Source organism: Silurus aristotelis, assembly GCF_946808225.1.
Source record: "Silurus aristotelis genome assembly, chromosome: 10".
Taxonomy (NCBI): domain Eukaryota; kingdom Metazoa; phylum Chordata; class Actinopteri; order Siluriformes; family Siluridae; genus Silurus; species Silurus aristotelis.
The window spans coordinates 26,967,601-26,990,548 of NC_139583.1; the positions used below are offsets into that span (position 1 = coordinate 26,967,601).

Genomic DNA, 22,948 nt, shown 5'->3' on the forward strand with positions numbered 1-22,948 from the left:
ATATATATATATATATATATATATATATATATATATATATAAACTTTTCAGCTCTTTGAAATGTTGCGGTACTGTCACATGTCAAAAAATTGCCTCACCATTTTAAAAGCCTCCACTGCACTGTGAAAATGTAAAAATTCTTTCCACTTTGTAGAGCGTTTTTCAAAAAGCTACATTTCTCTTAACTAAAAACATCCCTTCAGTGTGGACTGAAGGCCAAAACGGAGAAAAAAAAAATGCATTTTTAAACAAAAAACTTATTAGTCTCTACATGACTTTACTTAATTCCCCAAAACATACAGAAAATCCATGCAGTTGGAATTTTATTTCATGTCCCTATTATATATTTATATATATATTGCTAGCTAGCTTATTAAGTCTAGATAACATTCAGTAATCTTCCCTGTACAATGCATAATATATTTTTATGTAAAAGAGTAATGAGGGTACAATTCTGAGTGCAGATTAAACAGAGCGATACAGAATATCTGTTGCAAACTGAACGAACCAGCAGCTCGTGAAGAGCAGTTACAGAGCTGTGACAGCAGAAAGAAAAAGCAGTGGCATGTTTGAGTCATCAGGAGTCTGTATGTTTTGCCAGAGGGAAGCAGCTGAAATTGAAGGGTTGCTGGTGTGGGAGGGGGTCAGAGGACATGTTTAATGCTGTGATGTATTTGATGCACAGAGATTACATTGATGGACGATCTTTTCCGATCAATATTTTTCCTCTTTAATCTGTTTGGAATCTATGCGCTTGGTGTCTGAATCTGTATTGCTGTACTAGACAGAAATGAAGGATGTCAGGATTTGGGTTGCACATAGGTGGACAATATTCCATAGATTTTTTGGAAACTTTCCATAAACATTCTATGAGGAATTTATTGCGGGAATTTGAGTAATATGTGAAGTTTAAAACTTACCAGGAATTTATGGGAATTAATTAGACATTTGGGGAAATGAATATAAACTGTATCATATATAAATATAAATATAAGCATTTTGTTTGTACATAAGATACAGTATACAAACTAATACATATTTTTTCTTTGACATTGTTTATTGTTTATTTTTGACATGTTTGTTTGTGCAATGATTTAAATAATTATCTGTGTTATGTTATGGCGGAAGTATATTTAAGTTCCCTGTTATAGGCTAGCCTGCAATTTTGTAGATTCACAGTTAAGTACCATTAATGTTCATTAATTCCCATATATTCCAGTGAATCCCTATTGAAGGTTTTCATGGATTTTTTTAACAAATCCAGTACTCTATTTCAGGTAGGCAAATGCAATGGTTGTGGATTAGTTACTGTTTTTTTTTCAGTTTTTTTTGTCATTTAGAATCTGCTATGATCAATTTCCTTGATTTTAGAGAGTCATGAGGCCACCTTGCAGCTGATAGTAGGAATGCGCCTTTTTGTCGGAAGTTTTGTAAGCGAAAAAAAGTGTGGAAAAAATGCAGAACATTCGAGTATGTAGTGCATGCAGGTGGTGTGTCTGTGGGAGGCGTCTGGCCCACGGGCAGCGGTTATGAGAGATCGTGTTGACGTGCACCATTGAAGTGATGACAGGCCCCATTGAGACCCAATGTGACGGCAAAAATATCACAAGCCAGACTGCGGTATGTTTCGAGCTCAGGCACAGCAAGGCACTACTCTTGCATAAATTATTGGCATCCCCCGTTCTTATTGCAAATCATTTCGGTTCGCTGGAAAGTGTGCAAATTAGCTTCACTTCAAAATGGGCTTTTAGGGCTGATGTATTAATCTGCATGAGCTCCACAGTGGAATATTTCTCAGGATAAACAAAAGGGCAAGAACAAACAAAGGACAAGGTGCGAAGCTGTTGTATTTATTAAAGCACGGGTTATTTCGGGGGAAAAGGGGATTCGATGCATGTCATTTGCATGTTTTACACCAAAATATTCAGTCATTCATCTTAGGTAATTGCTCCATCCTGGTAATCAGGAAGACATTCTGCATGGGACACTAGGGTATAAGTATTTAGCATATCAAATGTAAAAGTTTGAAAGCCCGATTGTGTTTGCAGAGAACGAAGGAAGTTTTATAAATCCAGGAATTCTAATCACACATTATATAAACAAAAGTACTGGAAATTTTTCAGCCATATGTGTTTCTTCTGCAAACATTTAGCACAAAGATACAGTATGCTTTACATTGGCTGGAGTTGTATCTATCTATATACACACTGATCAGGCATAACATGACATTATAATATTATGGCTGGTGAAGTAAATAACAGATTTTTTTTTTTTAAATGGCACCTGTTAGTGGGTGGGATTTATTAGGCATCAAGTGAAAATATTTGTCATAAAAGTTGACGTGTTAATAGCAGAAAAAATGGGCAAGCGTAAGGATTTGAGCGAGTTTAACAAATTGTGTTGTCTAGACGTCTGGGTCAGAGCGTCTCCAAAACTGCAGCTCTTGTGGGATGTTCCTGGTCTGCAGTGGGTCAGAATCTATCAAAAGTGCTCCAAGGAAGGAACAGTGGTGAACCGGTGACAGGGTCATGGGCGGCCGAGGCTCATTGATGCACGTGGGGAGCGAAGGCTTGTCCGTGTGGTCCGATCCAACAGACAAGGAGCTCCAGGAGCTCAAACTGCTTAAGAAGTAAATGGTTAATGCTGAACAGTTTAGGAATGTTTCAGCAGCAAAAGGGGGAAAGACACAATATTAGACAGGTGGTCATAATAATATGTCTATTTCTGGTTGTAAATATTTATGTGTATATAAATAGATACTTTATATTCATATTTTTTTGGTTGTAAGATTCATATTCTCTGGTGTCTCTGTCCCCTTTCTATTTTTTCCTCCCACTTTTGCTTCTTTTGATCCCTTCTGTTGAAGACCTTTGGGATAAATTAGAACTCTGACTGAACTCCAGGCTTCCTCACCTCACCTATTACTCACCCACCTACTCCTTATCAATACCTGACTTTACTCACACACTTGTGGCTAAATGCAGAAATGCAGTGGTGTGTGTGTGTGTGTGTGTGTGTGTGTGTGTGTGTGTGTGTGTGTGTGTATTAATAGTAGAAGTAGTAGTAGTGTGAGAAAGTGTGTTCATTTTTGGGTGCATGTGTGTTACTTTTTATAAGCGACAGTGACTGATGTTTATGCTACTGGCCCATGAATAAACAATTTTTCATTTGTGCTGTAAAAATATAGCCATGAATAAATCTTATATCCTGCTATGGACTTGTTTTTAACTCCGGTGTGACAGATTAAGTGTTTCGTCCTATTTGAGAAAAGCAGAGAAAGCTTTTTATTTATATTTGTCACAACAGTCAGCGTTGTGTCGGTGTACGGAGCGTAAACTACGTCAAATAACGCACCTTGAAAGAAGACTTTGGGTTTTTTCTCCCGTAATTCTATACCGACTTTGCCGTGCTACAGAACGTTGGCGGCCGTCTGCTTTTCCTACTCCAATCTAATCCTTCAATTACACTCCGCATTATTGTTTTGTTCCTCTTCCTCTTCTTTACATCTCTCTGGCCCATGCAAAATCCAATATCGGTGCTCATCACGAGTGCGGCGTGTTTGCTTCGAAATGGGATTAGTTTTTGAACCTGTGACAAATGCCTCGGTCGGACCTGCCAGAAATGACGGCTCCCCGTTGCAGCTTATCAAATTCGCCAAATTCATTTTTCTGTCAGGACGGAGGAGCCGGCCCCGGTGGTGATTATTGTGTTTGTTTGGAAAGATATGGTTTTCAGCAGGGACAGGGGGAATAACGTGTCACTCTCCTGCCGGGTGTGAAACGCCCGCTGCCACCTCTCCACGTCACGGCATCACCACGTCGTCTGGGTCCCTGCAACTGGGGGGGGGGGGGGGGGGGGGGTATTTGGAGTAAGACTCGACCTTGCAGTGTGACTGTTTATGAAGCTTATGATTTCATTGTCTGTCATGATCTGGGCCATATGAAACACACACACACACACACTCACACACACACACACACACACACACACACACAAACACACACACACACACACACACACACACACACACACACACACACACAGACAGACAGACAGACAGACAGACAGACAGACAGACAGACAGACAGACAGACAGACAGACAGATAGATAGATAGATAGATAGATAGATAGATAGATAGATAGATAGATAGATAGATAGATAGATAGATAGATAGATAAAATAAAAAAAAAATTTGTCTCTGTGCCCTCTCTCTTTCTTTTTCTCTCCCACTTTTGCTTTTATAACTCAGTCACAAACTTCCCCCACTATCTTTCTTCCATCTCTCTTGATCCCTTCTTTTACTCTATCTTTCACTCTGTCTCTCATCTTGTTTTTGCCTACCTTTCTATCATTCCCACTCTGTCTTTCTCTCTGTCTCGCTCTCTGTCTGTCTTACCCTCTGTTACCCCTCTTTCTACCCGTTTTTGTTTGTCAAACTGTTTCTATCTTTTATCTTTTTATCTTTTATCTCTCTCACCTTCTTTGTGTTTGTCTTTCTCTTTGCCCTTCTTTCTTTTCTCAGGCTGTTTTCTTTTTTTTTTTTTTTTTACCTTTTCGCTCTTTATCTGTCACTCTGTGTTACACTCCATAGTTTCTTCTATCTATCATTCTGTCTCTGTTTGTATTGCTACATCTATCTGTCCATCCTTTTTTATGGTTCCTTCTCGCTCTCGATATGGTCTCTTTCCTTTTTACATTTCGTTCAATTTCGTTTCTCTATTTCTGCAGTTTTGCTCTCCCCTCCTCTCTCTATCACTGTCAATCTCTCTCTGCCTTTCTGTCGTTCTTGAACTTTCTTTCTCTCCCGCTCACTCTGTCTGTCTCACTGTCTCCCTCTTCATTTCTCTCTTTCTGCCTGTCTCTGTCTTTATTGCTAGATCCCAATCTGTCTGTCTCTGTCTCTCTCCAGCCATCACTCTCCATCTCTCTCTCTTTCTCTCTCTCATTATTGTTCCATCTTTATGTTTCTTTTTGTTCCTGCATGTTCTTTCTTTCTGTCTGTCTCTCTTGGCCCTGTTTTAATGATCTCTTCCTCACTCTCTGCCTGTTTCTCTTAGAATTCTCACTTGTGTCTGGGTAATTATTTTCCTAGTTTCTTTCTCTATCTTTCAGTGTCTCTCTGTCTCTATCCCTTTCACTCCTTGCTTTTTTTCTTCTACTTTCCATCTTCCTCTCTCTCCAGTTCTCTCACACCACCTGGAAGCGAGCGGTGTCCCTTTTCTGGCTGTGTGCCAAGTGCAATACATTCTTCACGAGATGATAAATAAAAAAAGTCGAATTGAATAAGTGAATGTGATCTAAATGCCAGACCGACCTCCCTGTAGCGGGAGGGAGAGAGAGGAAAATAAAGAGAGAGGGAAAAAGAAAGAGAGAGTGAGAGAAAAAATGATAGAGACAGGTAGAGGAGGTAGCAGAAGATGAAGGAAGGAGAGAGGGAGAGGAAAAACTCCAGGAGAGAGTGTTTGGAGCTGGAGGGGGATATGTTTGCTAAGCGTCGACCTCATTAAATCCGACAGTCTGGTCTCACCGCTGGTGGGGGGGTCGGGAGGGGCGGAGGTGCCGGTTTGGAGCGAACGGAGAAAAGGTCAGGAGGTGGAATGAAATGAAATTAGAAAGGACAAAATAGCGCCGCTCTACTCCAGCCCTGCGCAGAATCGATTCGACTAATTGAAACGGCGTCCCGGGCAGCACAGCAGATGGGTCCCTGCGGGCCAAGGAGTGTGTGACAGGATGTGATATGAAACCTGCCGAAGCTCACACACAGCTGCCATCGAGCCACTGCACAGCTGAGGTTCAGGAGCAAAGCTGGCCTGGAGCCTCACGCTTCACACACCCGCGCTGCTTTTTTATACGCCGTCAACTTTAAAAATGTTTACACTTGAGCTTTCCAGCATCGCAGTGCAGGCCACAACTTAACAGGTTTCATATCACATCCTGTCTCTCTCTCTCTATCTCTCTTACACACACACACACTCTCTTCACACACACATTCGGTCAACAACTGTTACTTTTTTACAAAGTTGGGCTTTAATGTCCAGCAGCAAATGTGTCTTACCCTTCATTACAACAAAGCTATGCTGGATTCTGCAATCTGATTGGTCAAAAGGTGGTGAATAGTTTTCTATAACATCAGCTCCGACTCTACAGTTCGGACGGGGGAGCAGTTCTCATACATCGGTTGATATGATATATAAATTTAAACAACAGGCTAACAGGATATCTATCTATCTATCTACAGTGAGGAAAATAAGTATTTGAACACCCTGCTATTTTGCAAGTTCTCCCACTTAGAAATCATGGAGGGGTCTAAAATTGTCATCGTAGGTGCATGTCCACTGTGAGAGACATAATCTAAAAAAAAAAAAATCCAGAAATCACAATGTATGATTTTTTAACTATTTATTTGTATGATACAGCTGCAAATAAGTATTTGAACACCTGAGAAAGTCAATGTTAATATTTGGTACAGGAGCCTTTGTTTGCAATTACAGAGGTCAAACGTTTCCTGTAGTTTTTCACCAGGTTTGCACACACTGCAGGAGGGATTTTGGCCCACTCCTCCACACAGATCTTCTCTAGATCAGTCAGGTTTCTGGCCTGTCGCTGAGAAACACGGAGTTTGAGCTCCCTCCAAAAAGATTCTCTATTGGGTTTAGGTCTGGAGACTGGCTAGGCCACGCCAGAACCTTGATATGCTTCTTACAGAGCCACTCCTTGCTTATCCTGGCTGTGTGCTTTGGGTCATTGTCATGTTGGAAGACCCAGCCTCGACCCATCTTCAATGCTCTAACTGAGGGAAGGAGGTTGTTCCCCAAAATCTCGCAATACATGGCCCTGGTCATCCTCTCCTTAATACAGTGCAGTCGCCCTGACCCATGTGCAGAAAAACACCCCCAAAGCATGATGCTACCACCCCCATGCTTCACAGTAGGGATGGTGTTCTTGGGATAATACTTATCATTCTTCTTCCTTCAAACACGTTTAGTGGAATTATGACCCAAAAGTTCTATTTTGGTCTCATCTGACCACATGACTTTCTCCCATGACTCCTCTGGATCATCCAAATAGTCATTGACAAACTAAAGACGTGCCTGGACATGTGCTGGTTTAAGCAGGGGAACCTTCTGTGCCATGCATGATTTCGAACCATGACGTCTTAGTGAATTACCAACAGTAACCTTGGAAACGGTGGTCCCAGCTCTTTTCAGGTCATTGACCAGCTCCTTCTGTGTAGTTCTGGGCTGATTTCTCACCTTCCTTAGGATCATTGAGACCCCACGAGCTGAGATCTTGCATGGAGCCCCAGTCCGAGGGAGATTGACAGTCATGTTTAGCTTCTTCCATTTTCTAATGATTGCTCCAACAGTGGACCATTTTTCACCAAGCTGCTTGGCAATTTCCCTGTAGCCCTTTTCAGCCTTGTGGAGGTGTACAATTTTGTCTCTAGTGTCTTTGGTCTTGGCCATGTTTGTAGTTGGATTCTTACTGATTGTATGGGGTGGACAGGTGTCTTTATGCAGCTAACGACCTCAAACAGGTGCATCTAATTTAGGATAATGAATGTAGTGGAGGTGGACATTTTAAAGGCAGACTAACAGGTCTTTGAGGGTCAGAATTCTAGCTGATAGACAGGTGTTCAAATACTTATTTGCAGCTGTATCATACAAATAAATAGTTTAAAAATCATATATAGTGATTTCTGGATTTTTTTTTTTAGATTATGTCTCTCACAATGGACATGCACCTACGATGACAATTTCAGACTCCTCCATTATTTCTAAGTGGGAGATCTTGCAAAATAACAGGGTGTTCAAATACTTATTTTCCTCACTGTATCTATCTATCTATCTATCTATCTATCTATCTATCTATCTGTCTGTCTGTCTGTCTGTCTGTCTGTCTGTCTGTCTGTCTGTCTGTCTGTCTGTCTGTCTGTCTGTCTGTCTGTCTGTCTGTCTGCATGTTTGCGTGTGTGTGTGTGTGTGTGTGCTCACATGCACTAGTGTCAGTCTTTTAAGCCCCTCTATGACTAACACAAGGCCCTGTCTCTATTCATTGTCCTTCAAATTAATTTGATGCAAAGCAGGAAATGTTGTCATCAATTTTCCACAAATTCTACCGCTGCCAAGATTCAATAGCTCACGTTCCTCTCAGAAGCAGATGTAATTAGGAAGCTGCATCCACTGACATGCTGGAAAGCTTTCTAAAGCCTACCGTGGTCTTCACACGTCTCTCTAGTACACATAGCCAGAGCCTCGAGCCTCGAGCCTCCACACACAGCCATCACTCATACAGCTCATCAGCTTGTTGCCAGCACCCATCATTTTTCCTTATGGCAACCCGAGGGCCCAATTAAAGAGCTCGGTGCAGGGCCAGGCCGTAGAACGCTTTCATGTGGACATTTCTCTTAACGCTGGTCTAATAAAATCCGCAAGAAAGGCCTGAGCTTCTGTGGGTGACACAGCTTCCAGCGCTAACAACATGAAAGATGATAACTAGCAATATCTTTATTTGCTTTATTTGTAACTTATTTCTTACATTTAATTTTTTATAGTATTAACCTCTATATTTCCATATATTAATAAAATATATAACTAGAAGAGTCAGGTGTCCTAATGTTTGGTCATGATTTGGAGAGTTACTGTACATTCCACAGTATAACAAACATCATTATATTTGATTTATTTAGTGATCAACGGATTAGGTATCAAAATATCAATGATAATTATAATAATAGGATAAGAAGCTTTTAATTGTTACATAATTTATACACTAGAGCACAATGAATTTCTTTCTTATTTGGAAACTGGGGTCAGAGAACATGGTCAGCCTTGATACAGAACTTCAGGAGAAGAAAGGGTTAAGGGCCTTGGTCAAGGGCCCAACAGTTGCAGCTTGTCAGTGCTGAGACCCCCAACCTTCCAATCGGTACCCCACAGCTTTAACCTTAGGACTACCTCAGAGCTGAAATACAAAAAATTGCTTATAAAGATGACAGCACCCAATATTTTAGTAATTCTTATAAGAAAATAAAAAGTAAATAAAATTCTTAACATGAGGAAATGATGAAATGATGTTATGAGTAATATATATGTCCAAAGATTCACCAAAACGAATGAGCTAAATTGAAATAATGAATAAAAAATCTAAAGTTTGTTGAGAATTTTCTTTAGTCCTGACTGATGTGATGTGTCTTGCTGTTTGTGATGTTCTCAGGGTGCGTCCTCCAGCCTGGTGGTGAAGTTTGCCGACACGGATAAAGAGCGAACCCTGCGCAGGATGCACCAGATGGCAGGCCAGCTTGGCATCTTTAGCCCCATGACTATCCAGTTCGGGGCCTATGGAGCCTACACACATGCTGTAAGAGACGATACACAGATTAAAATGATTTCTTCTCAAAATGACTCATGATAGAGTTTTTTCGTTAGATTTGGGATAATGGTAAACATCGGTTTCCACATAAGCATTGACGTCCTAGTTTTTTGAATGAATATGGAAATAAAGGTCATTTGAGTTATAGTGAAAGTCCCTCTATCTACATATACAGTGTATTCCATTACGATTACACTTGCGTTAGTATTAAATCAAAAGATATGCTGTAGGTCAATGGGACAGCTATTATAAATCCAAAAAAAATAAAAATAAAATAAAATCTAGTTAATTAATCACCTTCCAACTTATTTGCATTAAAACAAGAGCTCAGTGGAGAGGAGCGACTCTAAAAATAATGTTCCCGCACCTCGAACGTGAAAAGGCATAGTCTGAGGCTGATTGTAATGAATTTTACACGTCAGCCTGTGCTACATTTGGGACTAAAGCCAAGTAAAAAAATATTTGAGCGCGGCTGTATATAACTTCCACTTTCCCAAACACTAAACTGTCTCTCAACTCCCAGGAGTGAAATCATTACTGTGTATATTTCCACCCCTGCTCGAGTTTCCGTATGTTTGGAGATGGCAGCGTTAGCGCTCAAGCTTTGACCGGTAACAGACTCTGGCGAGCAGATGCTGTCTGTGCCCACGCTGCCGACAGACAGCTCGTTATAGATGCTAAGCGAAAGAACAGCCAAGCCCAGCAAACCCGCAGTTGGGAATTCCAGAGGCCTGAGTCCGTAGGGGCCCACATAGATATTCATGAGCTCGGGTAGGCCACATGAAGGAGAAACTCGGAGATTGTAAGCACTATGTTTCCCTATGTGTTTTTTTTCCCTCTGGATATTATAATGAAAAAGTGGTATTTCTGAAACAAGTCATTTCTAATCTAAATGCAACCAAATAAAGACAAAATATTGAAGATAGAAAATGTTGCTTTGGGGCAATTTACAGGAGGTTGCATGGTTGCATTTCCTTAGACTTTCAAGGCTAGGGGTGTCTGAGACATTTTTTGGGCCAGGCCTAGTCCATTTGTGGACTGTCCAATTACATCATTAATTTTTTTTAGTAGTCACTGGTCAGTGCCATGCTGGATCCAGAGACTATCCTGGGAGCACCGGTCATGCCAGTGCACCTCAATGCAGCATGCATACAAACATTCACGCTAAGGGCAATTAAGTGCTTCCAAGAAATTCACTAATGCTAACTGCATGTTTTTTAAAATCTGGAAAGAAACTACAGAACCTGGAGGAAACCCATACAAAGCCACCAAGACTATGGTGATCAAACTCAATTCATGTCTCATTTAGTCTGATCTTGTGCTTATTGCTATTTATATGTGGACTTCCTGGACATTTGTCTCACTACATAAGGTCTTTTTCAGAAATTTGTAAAAGTAATATTTGTGATATCTTCTAGTGCTAAAGCCAATAAACTCCTAAATCAACTGCCAGATCAATGCTAAAATAAATCTGCAAATTTGGACTTGGATATATATATATATATATATCCTTTATAAACTTTAAGTTTATCTATCTATGTATCTATGTATCTATGTATCTAGATAGATAGATAGATAGATAGATAGATAGATAGATAGATAGATAGATAGATAGATAGATAGATAGATAGATAGATAGATAGATAGATAGATAGATAGATAGATATTTATTGTCATTACATAGTACAGGTACACAGCAATGAAATGCAGTTTAGCATCTACCAGAAGTGCAAATAGGAGCATTTGTACAAATTGACACACTAATGATTTGCTTTCTGTTTATTACATCATTCTTCTGTTGTCGTTTTTATAGCAAATGATGCAGCAGCAGGCGGCGCTTATGGCTGCCACACAGGGCTCCTATCTCAACCCCATGGCAGCCATCGCAGCCGCTCAGATGCAGCAAATGGCAGCTTTCAATGTCAATGGCCTGGTGGCTGCCCCAATGACGCCCTCTTCAGGTGGGAGGAACTTTAGAGCACTTTATCACATAAGTTTACTGCTTATCTAAAGGCCCTGCAGGGCGAACGGCACCATTATACTCACAATTACAGCGGTACAGAGCAATGCAGAGTGGGTTATGCCATGACTGGGAATGTACACTAGTGCTATGGGCCTCATAAACACCCTGCAATACAGCAAGTTATGAGAGAAACACCAGCACAACAAAATGGAAGGGAGTCGGAAAAAAAAAAGGAAGGAAAGTCGAATTAAAAGGTTAGACAGCAACTTTCTGTTGTTAAATAGGGTCAGGGTTTTCTTTCCTCACTGATTTTGTTTGTCCCACCCGGGAATGCGGCCAATCTGATGCCTTTGGATGATGAGTCCTTGACAAATTGATAAAGGCTAAAGATTTGTGAAAGATAATCCTGGACCTGAGCTTGACCCCTCTCTCCAATGCAGGAAGACACTCTGATGCCTCGACAATGATTAGTAAGCTGACATCCAGGGCTGGGGGAGGGGGTAAAAAAAAAAAAGAATTAAATAAAGTGTCCTTCATCCCCACCACCACTCCCCCCTGTTTTCACTTTCCCTGTTTTTTTCTGTCTGCTTTCGTGCATTTGTAATCCCTAAAGCCTACACTACTAAGGTTATACCTATCAAATTTAATCCTACATGGCTTAAATGCCCTTCACTGCCACGAGGAAAAAAAACACAAGCAAAGAAGCTAAAAAGCGTCAAGTCAAAACCAACAAACCTGAGATTAGATGGTACCATTGGCCGAGAAAAATGCCTAAGTCCCTGTGTCTAATCGAATGACACTCAGGATTAGTGAATCATCCTGCCTGAATGCTGTTCTGATATATACTTTACTTTATAGCCTCCTGTCTTGCTCATGTCTATAGTCTTAAAACCCTAGTCTCAAGCGTATTAAATAAATTGAAACATAGTACAAAAAATAACACAACTTAAGTGGCCTAAAAAAAGGGATTTATACACAAATCAAAATCCACCAAAGCAAGTAAACATAAAGGACATTTTAAATGTCGAAACAACCCGTGTGTGTTAATTAGTAAGATTAGTTTCTTATCAGTTTAAATCCCTAAATAATAGGCAGGTCCAACATTTGAATGATTCTCGTCCACAATCATGAAGTCCCACCCCCAAGATGTATGGTGGCCTATAGTGAAGAATATCTATAAAATGACTGACAGGAAGCTCAAACAAACCCAAACAACTGTTCTGATCAAAAGTATTTTTAAATACTGCATCATCAATAAATACATTTGAAGCAGTTATAATTAACATTTTGTTAATTATAATTTAACATATAATGATTTAAATATTTTCACATCCATCCTCGCAAATTTCCTGAAGATCATATGAAGCAGACATTCTTTTTACTTTATTTATGTTTTTTATATTTACATTATACATTTACTTTTTCCACATTATATAGAAAAAAGTTTGTGGACATCAGAACCTATGAATTGTATCTGTTTTTTTTCCCCCAGTTACTATTTGCTGTTATTATATCCTCCATTTTCTGTGATGTTCCACTATATTTTGGAGTGTACTAGCACAAGGGGGTTAGTAAAGTCAGGTACTGATGTAGGTGAGGTGAGGAGGCCTGGGGTGCTCCAATTCATCATAAAGGTTAAGATCATAGCACTATAGAAAGCTTCCCAAGATCTGGCACTCCACCCCATGTAAAGCATATCTTCACAGAGCTGGCTTTGTTCACAGGGATATGTCATGGTTTGGGTTCACTCTTAGTTTAAGTGAATTGTACATTGAATGTTACTACATTTGAGGACATCATATACAATTGTCTGCCTTTGAATTTGTCCTAACAGTTTGGGAAAGAACCGAAATGGATAGAAAAGTTAGGTGATATGATGTATTTATATATATATATATATATATATATATATATATATATATATATATATATATATATATATATATATATATATATATATATATATAACAAAAACATAAACCAATTTTAATACAGGGATACTGAACCAATTGTGTTTCCAGCACAATACAGGTAATATTCATTAAACAATTCATAAAATCTACTTATATTAATTATGAACTTGTCAATTATTTGACTCATTTCAAAGTGCTCCATCCTGCAAATGTTAGCCAGAGGTCATATTTTCCCGCAGGTGTTGGTGAGAGCTCATCACAGATACAAGGTCATGCCACAGCAGCTTTGCCTACTAGCAAACATTTATAATTTTCCAATCACGTGCGATCTTCAGACACAAATTAATCATCCACTAACAACAGCCAACAACAGGTTTCAGAAACATGCTGGAAAAGTGAATCATTGCTGCATCGTTGTTTTTTCCCCTGATGAGTCACTTAAAACTGCTGCATAGTTCATAAAGTGTTCACAAGCAGAAGATACAGTCTGTTTGCTGTATATTTTTATTCACATAAAAAGTATGCAGTTCAGTCCAATTCAAGGGCCAGACAAATATCCACAACTCAGTCATTACTGTATTGTTAAGATTTTGATAGTGAAAATGTTTTAAAAAATGTTCGATTTGTCGGAGAAAATATATTGTAAAAAAACCTGACATGACATTGAGACTTTTAAAGGACTTTTTAAAATAAAAATCGAATCAAAAGAATGAATGGTCTGAATTTATCCACTAAAAGATGCAGAGAAAATCTTAACAACTGTTATACCTGTTTAATAATCTTCAATGTCAAAACTGTTATGATTTAAACTTATAAAGTTGATATTATATGATTAGATTGACTTAATAGCTCATTATTTAAAAATGGATATTATTTCAACTTGTGTATGATGTTTATTTTTCATTTGAGATATTTTAGTAGAAAAATCCTTTTCAAACTACTTATTTTATGATTTCATCCCAATTAAATTCAGTATCTTGGTTATATGGACTAATATGGCAGAGGGTGCACAATTTAAGGCTTAGCAGCTTTTTAGCAGGTTAGACCATTGTCAGAATAAAATTACACTCTGTTTATTGTAATTTTCCACTGCCCTGTTACTTGCCTTATATCTAATTTTATACCTTTGCCTTTTTGCACAGTTTTGTAGTAATTATTACATGGTCGTTTTGTAGTTACGTGATTGTCACTGGACATTTTTTCCCCATTCTGCACAATACCTCTGTCTCTCACTATATAAACACATATATAAAGTGCAAACCAATTTCAATCTAATATATGAAATACATATATAAAGTTTAATTTAATAAATTTGGACTTTATAAATTATTCTAAGATCACATTATTTAATTTTAATATCTCTTTATCAAAATCAGTTACACATACAATCTATTTATTATCTTAAAATGTATTATTAATTAAAATCTAACTGATAAATAAGTGATTTCAGTAATATCTTGATTTACTCTCACAATCTTATGCTAGACTCTTATTGACTTTAATCTTTTAATAATAATAGTCTTCGGGTTCTGTTTCTCAATTCATGCCTGTTTTAAAAAGAGGTTTTGTAAATAATTCCAGGGTTAAAGGGGTTGTAACTGTAACTCTCGCTTCTGGTGAATTGTGTCAGCCAACAGCATATACAGTTTTAGATAGTCCTGGCAGGTGTGTTACTCTGGCATGAACTTTTCTCTGTGTGTTTTAGGCACCAGCACACCTCCAGGCATCAGTGCCACAGCAGTTCCAAGCATTGCTGCTACAATCGGGGTGAATGGCTTCAGCGCACTGCCTCCTCAAAGCAACGGCCAACCAGCCTCTGAAACCATCTACACCAACGGAATTCATCCGTATCCAGGTAACGCACGATTGGCCTGATAACCCTGAGGAAAAATCTGATCTCCCTATCTTCCTGTCTCTCAAACACAACTGTAACAATTCTATTTCTGTAGGTTTTAACTAATTTGTTGGTAGCCCTCCATGAAAAACAGAAAATCAAGAATTTTCCCTGAAATAATTTGAAACAGACGATAGTAACTTCCGTCCATCATTGTTTTTTCCGTATTTAATAAAAAAAAAAAAAACAGACTTTGCATTGGATTTAACAGAATATTTTAAATGATAAAACAAAGGAAACCGGAATGAAAACAATGTTGGCACCCATAACCTAATATTTTGATGTGAACCTTTAGAGTCTAAAGTTTAGACGCAATCACTACAAACAGTCAGTTTTTCAGATGCTCTAAATCAGAATCAGAAAAAGGCAACTTTATTGATCCTACAGAAAAATTGTTAAGTTGTAGTTGCTCACAGTACAATTAAAGTAAAATAAATATGTAAAAAATAATTTAATTAACTATACATATTAAATTATATGGTAGCTCAGTGCTTAAGGTGCTGAGTTACTGATTGGAAGGTCGGGGGTTCAAGCCCCGGTATCGCCAGGCTGCCACTTTTGGGCCCTTGAGCAAGGCCCTCAGCTCTCTGTGCTCCAGGGGCGTTATATCATGGCCGACCCTGCGCTCTGACCCCAGCTTTTCGAGCAAGCTGGAATATGCAAAGAACATATTTCACTGTACTGTAATGTATATTTGACAAATAAAGGCTATTCTATTCTATTCTATTCTATATATTAAGTATAAATGCTGTACAATCAATGAATTTCCAATCTGAAATCTACTGTATGAAATGTGTAGCAACAGTGAAACTGATGGCAAAAAATGTTAGTTTCAATGAGACTTCAGCTTCTGTTGTTCATAAACAAACTGCTCCAGCAGTTTCAGGTGTGAAGGAAACCTTCTCCAAGCTTCATCTTACAGCTATTTCCAGAGATGTTTGATATGATTCAGATCATAGAAGGCCACTTCAGAATATTCTACTGTTCTGTTATTAGACATTTGCGGGTGCTTTCTTGGAGGGGAACTCACATTTGTTCATGTCTTACTGTTCTTATCTGTCCTGTGACTTTCTCTAGTCTGCAGTAGTATGAATTGCTTTGCAAATTGGAATGATCTCCTACAGTAATACGACCTGGTTGATCAGGAGGCCACATATAACTTCAAAAAACTGTTTTTTGTTTTTTTTTAAGATTTCCAGCCAAACAAGGATTTTGGAACTGCTACAGCTATTTTTAATAGTGTTACTTTCAGGGAAGAAAAAAAGCATTTCCATTCTCTGCCAATGTGTGAATACTGATTGACTCATTGAAATCATTTTTTGAAGTATTTCCCACACTTTTAACGCTACATCTTTCTACTCCGGGCTTAATCATGCATTTTTCTTGCTTAGTGTCTTTATTTGTCTGTATAATCTTTTCTTTATTCATCCACCGTACAGCACAGAGTCCAACAGTGACCGACCCTCTCCAACAAGCATACGCCGGCGTGCAACACTATGCAGGTGCTTTCTTTTTATCTTTTCATCTTCTTTTCTGTCTCTCCGAATCCACCTCTGTGATCTCCAGTGGTAGGAATTGCTTTGAAAAAAAAACAAAACATACTGGGTTGTCTTGTACAATAATAACACATTGTTGATCAGGAGGCAATACATAGCTTCTGGAATGTTTCCTTGTTTCTTAATATTTCCAGTCACACAAGGCTTTTAGAACTGACGCTATTAGATTAGATTAGTGTTAGATTGGAGGAAGACGAAACTGTATACATTCTCTGTGAATTCTGAATGACCGAGGAAATGACATGACGGTTATCCAGGATCCGGAGTAAATAAAAACGATTTTGCTGTTATGTGGATCTACAGATTGGCTGCTACAGTGGTTGCAATTCAAGATTTTACAGACCCCAAATTTCCGTAAAGCACACTTTCAATGAAAAAAAAAACTGTTGAAAACTGTGACACAATGAATATTTCACAGCAGAATCTAGTCACTGGGTTGGAAATGGCTCACAGCATGCTTTCCTTAAAGGTATTAGAGTTGTGTTTGAAAGAGATAGAGGTGTCTTGATAGCCTTTTCCTGTGAAAACAGATTATTCTTTGAGATACAGTACACAAAAGGTATCAGACTCTAGTGAAGTATACAGTCTTGTTTACAACCTTAAACACAATGAGCTATGCCTTTGTGATATTTACAATTAGGACTGTACTTGTAGCCTAATATTAGCAATATACTTTACTCTAATTCGATTTTTGCTTTAATGCTTCTAGTTACTGTCCATATTAAACTTTCCCAACAATACAATACACGTTTTATTAAAGTCAGAATATGAAGTAGTCGTTTGAGAGAAAGAAAACAAATGCAAAACTGATCTCAGAAATGGCAGAAATGAATGAATAACCCACTTACTCACTGACAGAGAGGTCCTTATGTGATTTCAAAGAACAACCAAGATACATCAAATTCAGCTATTGGAAGCAATCATAACGAGGATTATCGTGCTTTTTGTTCCTCATCCTCTTACTATCTTATATTGACTTGATTTAAAGGCCAGAAAGTCTGTGGAGTAAAAGCGCAGTCGTTTAGCATGCAGAATCGGCTCCACAATGGCGGAGTAAATGAAAGCTTATTTACTAGATAAGAACTTAATGCAAAGCCCGTGTCTCTTTATGCAGTACCTATGGGAGGACGGCTTCTATAAAAGACCCTTTTAAATGGTTTATTTTCGCCAGGCGCAGAACCACGGCGAAAATAAAGCCGACTGGCCATGAGCTATAACACAATTTATTTATTCGGCATCTGGAAAGCGAGAACAATGCAATAATGATTTAAGCTGTTGTGTCAAATCCGGGAGAATTGATGCAAATTCCCTCTGCTCTCTTCTTCCCTTTTTCTCTCTCCCTCTCTCTTTCTCTCTCTCTCTCTCTCTCTCTCTCTCTCTCTCTCTCTCCTCATCTTCTTGTATCTCCTCGCAACAGCAGCCTATCCTGCCGCCTATGCGCCAATCAGCCAAGCGTTTCCCCAGCAACCGACCATCATCCCCCAGCAACAGCGTGAAGGTAAGAGCGGCTCCGCCCAGCCCTGATAAAAAAAAAAAAAGGTGATAATTGCCCCGTTCTGCCTGTACATTTTCGAGTCAGTTTTAACAGAGGAGAAAAAGTGGCAGCAGAACAGCAAAAAAAAAAATGAGTTTTACAGTGAGTGCTAAAAAGTACACATGGGAAACTTTTATCGTATAACAGCCTCGGAGATGTAAGATTGTAGGAATTTATTTTTGAAATTGCCACCTGTTGCATTTGGATTATTGGGGAAAAACACCAGTTACATGCACACATGCATGAACTATGTATATTATGTCACCAGATATTAGATTGGTGGCATACGATAGTTTTAGCTTGGAAGGGAAAGCGTTAAAGTTTTGTTCTAAATATCACAAGTTGTTTTTGATCGGGATGTAAAACAACTTCTTCCAAAATTGAGCCTTTGAGATATTTTAAAATGTAATCTATCTATCTATCTATCTATCTATCTATCTATCTATCTATCTATCTATCTATCTATCTATCTATCTATCTATCTATCTATCTATCTATCTATCTATCTATCTATCTATCTATCTTTCTTTCTGTCTTTCTGTCTGTCTGTCTGTCTGTCTGTCTGTCTGTCTGTCTGTCTGTCTTGTCTTGTCTTGTCTTGTCTTGTCTTGTTTTGTCTTGTCTTTTGGACAAAAGCATTGGGACACCTGACATTTTCAACCGTGTGGTTCTTCCCCAAACAGTTACCACAAAGCTGGAAACAAACAATTGTATAAGATGGCTTCAGTATAACATTTTCCCTTCAATTAACCTAGAAGATCCAAACTTGTTCCAGGGTTGCAGTGGAAGATCTACCAATTATCTAGGTAGTACGGCCTGTGTAGTTGTAACAAGAGTCTAACTAAACCAAAAGAAGGTTCATAGGAGTTTTTGGCATCATGAATGAAAGAATAGAAGCTGGACAATGTGAAATATTAATTACTTACATAAGGGAATTCAGTTTCTTTTGAATCAAGAGAAAGTTTACAGTTTGTAGTAGTCATCCTTTCTTCTACTACCATCAATTCTTTTTTCCGTCAGTCAACCTGATGAATGAGGCCAACTTGTCACTTGTCTTCTATAAAATTGGTACATGGGTATAAATGGGTGTTTTTTATGTGGTGTATTCATGTATATTGCTAATGTTGAACAGCTTCAGACAGAAATGAGCTCTGAGAGCAAGTCAAGTTCAAAGAATGCTTAGGTTTTTTTTTTTTGCTGTTTGTTTTTTACATAGACTAGCTAGAGAGCTAAAATAAGCTAAGACAAGATCTCTACATTTTCATTTTAGCATTAGCTAACTTGTTTGCTAGCTATTTTCTAAAAGGCTTGCACAGAAAATGTTTTGAATCCTAATTTTTACTTTTGAGAGCATAAGCTAACCTGACAGGATTTTGGAAAGGATTTTTAAGTCTTCATTTCAACATTTAAAAAAAATCTAATTAAATGTTTAGTAAATAATAATAAAAAAAAAAAAATAATATACAAAACCAGTAAAATTTTTAATGGTTTCCACTACAAATCATTACAAACAATCAGCTGTTAAAAACATTACCATTGAAACAATTATCAGATGGTTTTACGATCATGAGCACACCAAAGAAACTGTCAAGGAAACTTTTTGGACTCTCAAAGCTTAGTGACCTATTGGTCCTAATGTCCTAATGGTCTCTTCTGGTGTTCATGTCACCAAAATAATCCAAGAAATTACCAACAGAGACCCACAAAGTTCCACCATTACAACCAATAAAACCATTACACAGTCTATGAGTTGTGTTGTCAATTTCAGCAGTTGCTGGAATGTCTAACATAATCTATCTTCACAGAATTGCTCTGAATTGTGCTTCAGTGTGTGATTATGAATAAGTGATGATTAGTTCTCATGTCATTGAGTGAACATCCAGGCTTTCATGGGATTAACAAGAAGAACCAGCACAGCACAATTCTCTTGTCCCATTTTCACACACTTCTCAAGTCGTACTTCGCAAACGAATATCTATTTAAACAATCTTTTGTTTTTATTTATGCACCGAGCCAGTTTTTTTTGTGCCTCTTCATTTTTCCATGTCTGTTTCGGCAGGGCCTGAAGGCTGTAACCTGTTTATCTATCACCTGCCGCAAGAGTTTGGGGACGCCGAACTCATGCAGATGTTTCTGCCCTTTGGCAACGTCATCTCTGCCAAAGTCTTCGTGGACCGGGCCACCAATCAGAGCAAGTGTTTCGGTGAGTACCCACATCGTTCATCCAAAAAAAAAATAATAATAAAAAAAAAAAATGACAAGCAGCCATGAGCAGATAAAAGCGACATCATTTGGCACGATCCTTTTCGAAATCGTCTCATGCCCCACTTCCCTAGCCGTGATTAGTTTTTTTTTTTGCTCCTCTCTTTATTTCCCATGTCTCTGCTAATCAATTTGCAATTAACGTTGAAAAAGTGGCGTCACATTTGAGTGAGCAGTTCCCCTGGATGCCGTTCATCAGTGAAGGTTTATGGGATATTAAAGCGCAGGAGAAGCAAATGCTGCAAGATATTTGCCTTGATACTCAATGCCTGCTATCTTTGCTTATAGATGTTAAGCCTTGAGAAAGAATGTTTATGAAAATTGACTTTTTCATTCGTATAAGCGCTGAAACTGAAAATTTGGACCACCCTGTGTTTTTTTACATTTCATAGCTCACTTTTATATTTGATACCAACTGCATGCACAGTTGTATGAACAGAAGCCTGCTAAATAAATGGTGTATTATTTCCCCTTTATTTAATATCTCTTATTGCATTACTTCATGAAAATAAAGTTATCATTCCAGCTAATATAACTTACATTTGTCTTATACAGTATATTTAAAATTGTTGTTTTTCTGCTTTTTTGCTTCTAGTTTTAGTTTTTCTGCAGCCTCCTTACAAATTAGATTCCGATGCTCTGAAATTAAATTTCTCTTTGTCCTGCAGCTTCTTTGTGCTCTGATTGAAACACACTAAACGAGTTTATTGAACGATATGAGGCAAATCCACTTGTGGGAGATTAATGCAAATATATAGCTCTTCATTTAGCTTTGAATTGCTCTTACTCATATAAATGAATATAAATGAAAATGTGTTTGTTGTTGCTGGGACTTTTTTTTTTCAATGCAGTTTTAATGTTAAAGTAAGATATTAAATATTAACTCTCCCTTCTTCAAGAGGAGAGGAAAAAAGAAACAAATATTAGTACTGGAATAGCAAGACAGTGGTGTTGATTTCTCTGGGGTTGCCAGGGATTTGATATTTAGAGCTTTAAGGAAAGAAGGCCGATGCAGACTGAGGCTAAATCTGCAATAATTTAGATTTTAAAATGCTCTCTGTCTGTCTATATATTTCTCCAAATATTTCTTAAATTCTTATTTCGCTCAGGCATTAAAAAAACAAAAGAAACATCAGTCTGTATTATTTCTGTCAGGCCTTTGATTCTTTTTTAATGTAGTTGCTAGTGAACCGTGCAGCTTTATATTGTGAACTGAAGTATGTGTAAATTGACATTGATCTGTAACAGAACTTTCAGACTGGACAGCAGGCACAACAATACAACATTGTCCACCGTCTTGTTTGTTTTGTGTCGAAAGGGTCACATGACTAAAAATACAGCATCGTTTTTTTCCTCAGACCACAACGCAATTGTGAAAACAATAGAAGAATCTACTTCAGCGAGTGCTTAGGAGTGCTTTGGCTCCCTTTGCGCTAGACAAAAAATACATGTCACTATGAATAGAAGAGAAATATATGATGAAAATACGAAAGGACAGAAAACTTTGAGGTGAAAAATGTGTTTTCGAATGTACCGGGAGTAACGTGGGTGTAGCCTGAGGTGGCTGCTGAATTATTTAGGACGTTGCGTTCTCTTAATCTCCAGTGATTACTCACTCGATATTGACATTTAATGCTGATCAAAGACTCTTTTAGCTGTATTCACCGAAAAAGACAATGGATTTTGGACATATTGGACACCTGACTATAGGATTTTGTGCTTTTTAAACTTCCTATTTCACATTTTGTCCCTCCATTCTTCTGGGAAGATGTTCCACTAGATTTTGAAGTGTGCTTGTGAAGATTTGTGTGAAATTCATTCAGCAACAAGGGTGTTAGTAAAGTCAGGTACTGATGTAGGTGAAGTGAGGAGATATGTGGCGCAGTTAGTATTCCAATTCATTCCAAAGGTGTTCGATAGGTTTAAGGTCAAAGCTCTATAGCAGGAGATCTTCCACCCCAGCTCATGTAAAGCATATCTTCATGGAGATGGTTTTGTGCATGGGGGCATTGTCATGCAGGAACTGGTTTGGGTGTCCAAGTTCATAGCTCCTAGGAAAAAAAAACACATGGCTGCAAAAGTCAGGTGTCCTAATACTTTTGTCCATAAGCTAGGTGGATGGATGGATGGATGGATGGATGGATGGATGGATGGATGGATGGATGGATGGATGGATAGATGGATAGATAGATAGATAGATAGATAGATAGATAGATAGATAGATAGATAGATAGATAGATAGATAGATAGATAGATAGATAGATAGATAGATAGATAGATAGATATGATTTGAGTACTGAAAATAAAAATCCACAGTCAGCCTGGCTTATATTTTAAAATATCTCAAAGGCTTCAAATAGTGTAAAATGTTCCAAGCCCACTGTAAGCCTGGGAAGTCCAAAAACAAAAACCTTAGAAGTATAAAAATCGATGAAGTCCTCCTCCACCGTTT

General features: G+C 38.2%; 1 protein-coding gene across 8 annotated transcripts in view; it reads left to right on the plus strand.

The window, feature by feature from the left end:
- Positions 1–22,948, plus strand: part of celf6 (CUGBP Elav-like family member 6) — a 174,348-nt gene that overhangs the window by 139,413 nt on the left and 11,987 nt on the right. For 6 of the 8 annotated variants that reach the window (XR_014535480.1, XR_014535482.1, XM_083553046.1 and 3 more), the window contains 6 exons: positions 9,219–9,362; positions 11,188–11,335; positions 14,956–15,105; positions 16,584–16,646; positions 18,118–18,198; positions 20,294–20,437. Coding sequence is in view for 5 of the 8 variants with exons in the window: in XM_083553046.1 (XP_083409172.1) it covers positions 9,219–9,362; positions 11,188–11,335; positions 14,956–15,105; positions 16,584–16,646; positions 18,118–18,198; positions 20,294–20,437 (730 nt within the window). In the remaining 3 variants the exon portion in view is untranslated. The remainder of the gene's footprint in view (positions 1–9,218; positions 9,363–11,187; positions 11,336–14,955; positions 15,106–16,583; positions 16,647–18,117; positions 18,199–20,293; positions 20,438–22,948) is intronic. The other 2 variants (XR_014535481.1, XM_083553047.1) reach the window with 1 other exon arrangement.